Source organism: Lichenostomus cassidix, chromosome 1 (genome assembly GCF_008360975.1).
Source record: "Lichenostomus cassidix isolate B80296 chromosome 1, HeHo_3.0, whole genome shotgun sequence".
Taxonomy (NCBI): domain Eukaryota; kingdom Metazoa; phylum Chordata; class Aves; order Passeriformes; family Meliphagidae; genus Lichenostomus; species Lichenostomus cassidix.
Genome location: NC_139479.1, coordinates 87,095,010 through 87,104,635, shown reverse-complemented (window position 1 = coordinate 87,104,635; position 9,626 = coordinate 87,095,010). Strand labels below are relative to the sequence as shown.

Here is a 9,626-nt window from a genome sequence, read left to right as displayed (position 1 = left end):
TGTATGTATCCCATTGCTAGCCTCTCTTACAGGGGAAAACTTATCTCTTGTCCACCACTGGCTGTATGGAATGAGAACTTTGTGAACAATAGAAATCACTTGATGTATGCTATCAGCTTATCAGCACTAAGTGACAGGTATCAGGTGGTACCAGCTTCCAGATGCAGTCAGCCACCCTTCCCTCAGTCACACTCCCATGGAGCACAGCTAAGGATGTGGAGCAGGTGTGGCAGCAGGACAGTAACAGTCCTGTTGCTGCAAAGCAGCAACTCAGGGAGCACGGGGTTGTTTTCTCTGTAGGGATATCAGGGTGGCTGATGACCACACAGCACTCAGCAATATTGCTGTTTGCAATGTACAGAGAGAACCGGCTTAGTGTTGTTTCTATTCCTCCCCTTTTCCAGCTAGATCCTTCTGGCTGCATCCTACAGTCCTTCTTCAGAGGTCCTTTGGCAACCTTGTCTCTTCTGATGATTTACTTCTCCTCTCCCATAAAGGTGTGTCTCCAGTTTGAGAATGTTGCCATGCATAACACAACTTTTCTCACAGTGGTTTTATGTATCTGCCAAGACAAAGCAGTGTGATATTGCATTGATTTTTACTCTGTGCAAAAAGATTCTAGTAACATCGGAAGCTGTGTCTGTAGTTCAACTCTGGTTCAAAGAATGGTGAGACAAACGTTTACAGTTTCAGACATAAAAATCTCAGCCATTTTACCTTCCCTCTAGGAGCATCCTGTATTGGGGTGAGGATTTGGTTCTGTATTCACGGAAGGTGAAATCAATCCTAACGTGGAGGGCTGGTGAGCATCTTCAAAGACCTCATCACTGATGGCAGTCTCATAAGCAGGTGGAGGAGTGAGTGGCTCCAGTGGCTCAAACCTGTCTTCAATATCTTTCTCCTCATGGATGTCTGAAACAAACCGCTGCAGTCTCGGGGGCAGCACCAGCTGCAGCTGCGTCCTGGAGCCCATGTCTGTCTCAGAGGTGTGCCTTGTGTCTGGTGGCACTGGCACCTGTAGACCCTCCACCACAACCTCTTGCTGGGCAGAGGATTCAATAACCACGTTGTAGGGGGGAGGCTCGCTCAGCGGCGAGGGCACTGAGCCCGGGTTGGATGTAATTGTCCATATTGCTGGAGCTGACATGGTCATCACCTCCTCATAGGTGGGTGCTTCATAGGCAGCGTTCACCCTGTGCCACAGAAGAATGCCAGATACACTTGTTATGTGACTGCTTAGTTTATGCTTATAGTACAGATCATGTGGTATTGCTTTATGGGATATTCTGCCCCTGGATCAGCTCACCTCTCCAGCCAACTTAATGTCTTTCTCACTAGTATAGAAAATAGCTCATCTAACCATTTTCCCACATTCCCCAGAGTAAGTGAAGCTACCCACACTGTTCAGTTCAGTGTCCTAGGCTTAACTTGATGTCCACCTACCAGTTAAAATTTGTTACTAAGTATTGCTAACTACTAGTTATCTCATGGAATAAAACAGGACCTAATTTTTTTAATGTATTAGCTCAATGTTCATCCCTTTTTAAGAACTGGAGAAAATTAATTATTTTCTTTTAGTTTAAACAAGGACTAATTATTCTGTGTTGAAAAGAACTATCTGCAAAGAAAAAACGTTACTTTAGAGACATTTTCCTTTTCAGGTCATATTTTTAAATAAAAGGATCTTTTCTTCAAGTGTGCCCCAAACTAGCAAGGCCAAATATAGACTTCTTTTTTTATATTGTCTTTCTAAAAATAAACACTGTATTTGAGAATGTCAAGTCATTTATGCACGTGGATAGTGATTATCTCGATTATACAAGGAAGCAAGGCTACGAATAAAGTTAAAATGTTCAATTACATAGGTAAACTGGGGTTAAACTAGGTGATGCTGAAAACTTGCAAATGTACATGAAGCCAAAATGAAGTGGAGGTATTCAGAGCCTCTCAAAATCAGGGGTTTTATTAGCATCAAGTTGGGATTTTAAGAGTGGAAACACACCCAGTTCCAGGTTTCTCTTAAAGTTTGCCAAGAAGCAGTTGCTCTGGAGATAAGGTTTATAGAGTTAAACCTAAATAAGATTCAGTATTGCTTCAGCATTTTTCTTTTTCCTTGTCTGACTCATTGTTTGGCAAGCCTCGATTACTCAAAGAAAAATAAAATGGGCTTGGATCGGTTTAACATTGGCAAGTTTCAGTGGATCAGTTCCCAGGGGGAAGAAAATACATATTATTATAAAAGATACAGGACATGCGTGGCATTGACATTTGCAACCTCCATGTCAATAAGGAGGGAAAACCACCTGAAAAGAACTTTTGTCTTTGGGAATGGAGTCTGTGTTTGGTGCCTCAGGGGAAGGGCAGCAAAAGAGTGTGTAAAATGGCATGAGTGAGGTGAGAGAGTTAAAGAGGAGTAACCAGGTTGCTGCTTACCCTGCTTGGCTTTGCCTGTTTGGAGGTATTTCATTTGCGTCATGCTGGTGTTGATTCCTCAGGTAACACTCGACAAACACACTCAGCAAATAGCCGACCAGGCACACTCCCCCTACCCCGAGGAAGAAATAGCCTATAGGGTTGATGTTAGAGGAAATGGCCAGAAGGGTGACCCCGATGAGAAGAGCAGCAGTGAACAGAAGCAGCAAGGTTTGGCGGATGTTCTTCCAGCGTGTCTCTAACCACATGGCAGAAGGGATGGTGGTGGCAGGCAGTTGAGAACAGATGGGCTCTTAAAGGGACAGACATCTGTGGAAGATGGAACAGTTTTTTCAACATGAAGCATGAGCATATAAACACATTTATAAGTATTGTGGGCAAAGTGAGAACATACATACATGAGTACATGCACATACATCATAAGCCTGGGAAATCTGTACACGCCAATGTAAACATACTAGAATTTCCTGTGTGTGTGCACATTGAACAGTGAGAATGCTTGGACACACAGTTGCAAAACATAAAATGCATAAAGAGACCATCAGCACTTATTACCAGGCATATCTAAAATGGTCTGGCTTAATAGGGATGTAAATTGAGGTTACTGCAAAAGGGAGACACAGAATAACTTTAAGGGTTAATTCTAAGATTTGTGCCTTGCATAATCAACATTCAAATACTCATTCAGATCCCAGAAGAAAAGCAGCCTTACTTAATGGGCCTCTCCACCCTGGTAAACTGAGCATCTAACTTCAGTGTAGTGCTAGAGCAGTAATGTAACTTTAGGTTCTGGATATAACTAGGGTATGTGTGGTTTTGTAAAATACAGGCATTTATTGAATCTGCCTGTATCCTCAGGAAATTTCATCCTATTTCTCTGTTGATGTGCTTTTTTTTGCTCTGTTCTCAGACGAGAGCCTATCCTGTCCCCCATTCCAAACCCCATTTCTGTGAAACAGAGAGCAGTTGTCACTGCAGTCAATATGGAATGAATACCTGGGATCTGTGGTACTCAAGAATATCGTAATTAAGGAGCTGTCTTGCACGTGTTAGACTAACCTACATCGATCTCACTGTTCTGGTGAAGACCTCTTTGAAGGAAAAAAAACATGACACAATGGGCATATTTTTCATGAATAAGCATTTTCAAACAAATACACAGTTTTATATAGCTCCATGTTACATTGTGTGCTTTCCCCTCGCTACAGCAAAAGTAGTTAAATGCATATAAGCAAAAGAAACAATTTTTTTCAGCATCTACTTACCAGAAACAGGTTTAGGTAGGTACGAGCAGTCATGTTTTAACTTCTCTCTTCATCACAAGGAAAAACGTGCGCTGCCGCTTCCCGTTCTGACTCGAGAATAGAACACCAGTGAAACTCTCCCTTCCTCCTTTTGAGTTTTTTGATAGGGAAACAATGAAGAAGTCTTTTGAAAATAAAAGTCAGAAACTAGTGAATATAGGAAGATATCAAATGATGGGAAGATCCCATTGTGCGAGTCTTGTGTGGGAAAGTAGAGTCTCCGTTTTCCAGGTTCTGAATCCAGAGCAGTTTCTAGACGATCACATACCGTCTACTCTTTTGCAGCTCTTCTCGGTCTGTCCCACAAAAGCAGGAAACTCATTAGGAAAGAGGGCGGAGTGAGCAGTGGGGGAGTGCTTACCTGTGTCGTATCTGGTCTGCTTTACTTCAGTGAGAGAAATTGCCCTGAAAATTCTGGGTTTTTCCCCACGTAGCAAAGGAATCTTGATCTCTGCCTCACAAAGCAGGAACAATTGCTTGCCCAGCCCACATCACATGCCCACACATAAATCTATTTACGACTTCTGTAAAATGTAAATTCATACATTTTTCCGATCGAGGGCTGTTTGTCCAATGTTATGTCCTCTTTGATTTCACAAACAAAAGGGGAAAAAAGGGGGCAAGAGGTTATTACTTCACAGAGGGCTCAGTTAAAAATCTTTTTGCTCCCTGATGTATCTGGGAATGAGAAGTAATGATAAGCAACAGAACTGAATTAGGTACTGAGTTACTTCTGTTATCTGAACCTTTAGTGTGTGTCTGAAAATTAGAATAGCATAGCATAGCATAGCATAGCATAGCATAGAATAGAATCAGTTGGAAGGGACCTGCAAATACCCCAACTTCCCACGTGATTCAGGGCTGACCAGAAGCTAAAGCATTTTATTAAGGGCATTGTCCAAATGCCTCTTAAACACTGACAGGCTTGAGGTACTGATCACCTCTCTAGGAATCTTATTCCAGTGACTGACCACCCTCTAGGTAAAGAAATGCTTCCTAAGGTCCCCTGACACAGCATTGAACCATCACTGGATCCCAGGGAGAAGGGATCAGCACCTCTCTCTCCCCTTCCCCTCCTCAGGAAGCTGCAGAGAGCAAAGGGGTCACCTCTCAGCATTCCTTTTTTCCAAACTGGACAAACCCAGAGCCCTCAGCCGCTCCTCACAGGACAGCTGCCAGCCCTTCCATCAGCTTTGTGTCCCTCTTCTGCACACATTCAAGGACTTTCACACCCCTCTGAAATGGTGGCGCCCATAACTGCAGCCAGCACTCCTGGTGAGGCTGCACCAACACTCCCATGAGTACTTCTCTATTCACAGATAGCAAGTCTAAGAGGGCATCTTTCTTAGTTGTCTCACTGAGTATCTGTGACAAGCAGTTATCTCCTACAAATTTCAGGAATTTCCTAAATCTGCTCATCTAAGCAATTTGTTATTCCCAGTTGATGTCTGGGAAGTTGGAATCTTCCATAAGGACAAGGGCTGCTGATCCGGAGATTTAAATACCTAAAGAAGAACTCATCAGAGCTTACCTCACTGTAAGCTTGTGAGCACTATAGGATAAATCATTTCCAGGAGCAGGCTGCAGCTCATGGTTGTCTGTAACAGGAAGATGCTCTACTGCTAAATGTTTATTAATAGTATTTAATTTGGAAGTTTGGCCAACAAGAATCGCATGAGGTTTAACAAAGATAAATGTAAAGTCCTGTAGGGACGGGATAATCCCAAGCAGCAGTACAGGCTGCTTGTACCAGACTGACTGGAATGCAGCTCTGCTGAAATAAACTTGAGGGACATAATGAAAGGGAAGCTCAACAGGAGTCAGCAGTGTGTCCTTGAAGCAATGAAGGCAAACTGTGTCCTGGGCTGCATCAGGAAGAGAGTAGTTAACAGATCAAGGGGTGGATTATTCTGTGTAGCACTTGTTAGGACACATCTGAAATACTGTGTACAGTTTTGGTCCCCCTTGTTTTGGTATGGTCTGAAAATTTGGATATGGTCTGGTGAATGCTTTGAGGGTTGGAGACCTCTGACAACTTAAGAGGCTGAATTTGTACAGTCTAGAGAAGAGAAGGCTTGGGCAGGTGGTGAGTGTCTACTCACAGTTTTCCAATAGTAGCAGGTAGTTACAGAGAAGAGGGAGGTAAGACAAGACAAGAGGCAACAAGAAAAAGGATAAGTGCCTCTAGATTTAAGAAAAACAGTCTTTAATGTGAGCAAATTACCAAAATGGTATTACTTGCCCAGAGAAGTGGAGGAAACCTCTTGGCTGGAAATATTCAAGACAGAGCAGAATTCAGGACCTAGCTTTCAGTAAGAGGTTGGACCAGATCATCTGCCCTTCCAGCCTAGACTTGTCAAAGTTTCTATGTTTTGAATATTTACTCCTTATAATTGCCTTTTTGGCTGCTGACAGATAAAGGACCTTTAGCTTTGATTGTTATCCATTCTTGGCTTTCAAGAGAATTCTTTTGAAGATGGCACGCTTAACACCCACATACAGGGGAGAAAGTCAGGATTCTGGTGTGTGGCATGTCATTTCGCAAGGCTTTTATTTAGATGGAAAATATGATTTCCATTTTGGGATTGCCTGGTGTTGAGAACACCTTAACTGCTAAGGAAGATTTGAGAAAACTTTTTTGCCAGCCTCTTTACACAGGCATCATGACTGACCCATGGTGGAATCTGCACGTCAGTACTAACAGTAACTTCCTTCTAACCAGTGTAGCTGGTGGTTATTAGAACCGTTCCTTAGAGATAAAAAAATTATGTCCTACTGATTCGAGAAAGTAATTAAAATGATTCCTCCTGCCTGTTTTCCATTTCCTCCTGTGCTCCTTGAAGTGATTCAGTGCTCAGGTGATCTCTTGCTGAATCAGGCCAGCTCTCTCAGCTAGTGGGAAAGTATTTTCATTTTTCCGAAGTGAATTTAGTGGGTTTAATCTAGTCCCTAAAGTATCATCTAACCATTATTTCCCCATTAAAGGGAAGCAATAGGAATTTATAGCCAGAGTGGTGGAGGAGAAGAGAGGAAGAGTGGGAATAATTTCTAGGGCTGTACTGGCTGTCATTTGATTGACTTGGCCCAAACCATTGGAGCAGAAGGAAATTCTCCCTTCTTTGATGGAGTGAGTCCCACAGAAATGTGTAGAATCTGAGACCCACTTTTTACTCAGCAAAGCCTATTAGATGTTTCATGGATTACCAGCTCAGCCTGATGACTTTAGACAACTCCCAGCTCTGGTATGTACACTGACTACGGTCCAAATGCCCCAACAATCTGACCATTGTTGAATCCCCCTTGTAAGTTCCTACAGAAGGTACTTAAGCTGTGTGGAGGAGCTGAGGCACTTTTCTTGTCTGCACATTCTCCTGTGGGGAGTAGGCACTGCTTTGGGGCTAGATATTTTTGCTATGTTAGTAGAAATTAAGAAGAATTCTTCACGATTTGGTGGAAAAGTAATTCTGTGATTGGAAAGGCTGTATTTATTTGTGGATAGATAGAAAGATGTTGGTTTTGCTGAAAATCTATATAGTCATTTTGATTGGTACACCATTTTAAAAAATAGTTTTAGAAATTGTTATCAAATATCAGGATGAAAAAGACTGGAAATGGTAGGTGTTTCTGCTGCATTGGTCGTTCTTGTATTGCATCAGTTTATTTCCATTGAAGTTCAGAGTTCAGTAACTCCTGTAGATTTTACCCATGCAGTTCGTGGATGACTGTGCTGAATCTTTAGGAATTATTTTTATTCCTCTACAAGCATGTATAAAACAAGACTTTGTGATGCAGTTGTGAGTGCATTAGTTGAACGTTTATGAATGTGATGTGTATTATTTTGTGGGTCAAAGGATACAAAGCAAGGTGAAAGTCTGTGAACTGACCATTGCAATATGTTTTCTAGCAGCACAGTGCTTCTACATGAGGCCTTTGAGCATTTCTGAAGCACTTCTCAAATTTTTATCTGTCTGCTGTTTTGGTTCTCTCCATAGCCTGGTACAGACTGTCATTGGTCACAGTGTGATCCATAACAAAGAAAAATTGATCACACAGCTGCATCAAGAAGTTTTGGTGATGAAAAGATTCAGAAAATGCAGGGGGGCCTTGGATAAGGCCTGAGAGATATCACTATGCAGGGTTTGTTTGAAATGAGGGAGAGTAAACAAGGACATTTATCCTGCCATCCTAAACTGTCTCCCTTTCATGTGCAGTAGAGATTTTTTTTTCAGAAAGCTTTCTGTTCTCTGTTGTTCAGTCATGCTGTGGGGACCTTCATCTAACAGTAGATTTCTTTAGTTAGGACCAAGGATTTCCTTTTTTTTTATTCTTTCTTTGTTTCTTCCAGTATCTCGTTGTCAGCCTCTAGGAAGCATTTCACCTTTCCCCTGTTTCATCTCACTATCTACTCAACCTCCTACCCCTACTGCTACTAATTAACTTAGTACCTACAGTAAGCTCACTTATCAGCTTGGTATGCAGAGAAGCTTGCTTTATTCCCAAGGGCTTGTGACGTCCACACCACGGCACGATTAATCTCACCATAATCGCTAAATCTATTCATCCCCATAACCTTGTCCTGAAGCAATTTCTGAGAACCTGAGCAAGTGCTGGGGACAAAGTGGTACTGAATCACCTTTTCCAGTTTGTCTGCCCCTCCTTTTGTCCCCCAGGTTTTGCATAGTCACTTTTGTGACTAAGCAAATTGCATCATTGCGTTTTATCCAGAGATCATGGGACAGTCATGAGCTTGGGTTGATGTTTCTAGTCTGTAATATTTTAGGCAGGAGAAAGCAAAACCCCAAAGAAAGCAAAACCCCAAGGAAAGCAAAACGCCTCTGCTTGTATATTAAAAAAATGTGTGTAACTTTGGGAAACTATTTGTGTTTGACCTGCCACAGCTGAACGGTCATACATTTTTTGGGGACTGGCAATCTCTGTTTCCTTCCAGCTTATTCCAGTTCTTAGGGTATCTTTCATCTTCAGGTTGAAAGGTGTCATATGTGTAGTCACTGAGTGGTGGGGTTTTTTTGGCGTGGCTGTCTTCTACCTGCAGTGGCTTTTCTCTGTAGATCAGGGCTGAGATGTAGTCACAGAAGGACTGATATTCCAAGAAGAGCTTCTACAGCTGCTGTTAATTCCTTAGCTGTCTGAAGGGTGCCTGAAAAGCATAAATGTACAGAGACTGAGTCAGACGCAAAAGCTGTCCGACAGTTATGTTGTGCAGAACTAAAGGATTTTCTTTTCTGAAAGTGGGGAGTCATATTCAAGATGAGAAGTGTTTTCAGGGCTGTACGCACACATAAAGTTCCTAAGTATTTAAAATTAACAAAGCAGCACCTCCTTTTCCTGCCAGGAGAGGAACAGAAAAGTAATATGTGTTTACAAATCGATATGAGGGGGTTTATATCCTTTCAAATTCACTTACATCACATTTTGCTTTTTCTCTCGAGAAAGGAAAAAATGGAAGCGAAGGCCAGAGGCTTCATCATCTTTTCATTCTGAGTTTTCCTTAGGGAAAGCACTTTAAAATTGTGAGGTTTCATTAGCATTGGTAAAACTTTCTGCAGCTGATTTAGTTTAATGATAGAGCCCAACCTGGTCTAAATTATTTACTTTTTGCAGGAAGACTTTCTACACTTGTGTAGAATGTCTGCACACTGCAGTACTTCTGCTGAGATGTTACTGTGTGTGGGATGTTAAGTAGCAGTATGCACTTCTGAAGGAATCCACCCTGGTAACTGTAATGCTACTAAATGAGACACTGCAGTGACCTCTCCTCTTTTGCTACTTTAGAGCTCCAAATGTGGATCAGACAGAGGAGGAGATGGCTGTGACTAAATGTGAAGAAAGAGGGCAGTTAATATGCTAGAATATGGTGAAAGAATCACG

At 42.0% G+C, this 9,626-nt stretch overlaps 1 protein-coding gene across 1 annotated transcript; it reads right to left on the bottom strand.

Annotated features, from left to right (window-relative positions):
- Positions 1–256: 256 nt before the first annotated feature.
- Positions 257–4,201, bottom strand: TMEM139 (transmembrane protein 139). The gene is made up of 3 exons (XM_085068088.1): positions 3,699–4,201; positions 2,434–2,742; positions 257–1,193 (listed from the first exon to the last, which is right to left on the bottom strand). The coding sequence occupies exons 2-3, from the start codon at positions 2,679–2,681 to the stop codon at positions 725–727; spliced, it is 717 nt and encodes a 238-aa protein (XP_084924214.1). The 5' UTR covers positions 2,682–2,742; positions 3,699–4,201; the 3' UTR covers positions 257–724.
- Positions 4,202–9,626: the final 5,425 nt, after the last annotated feature.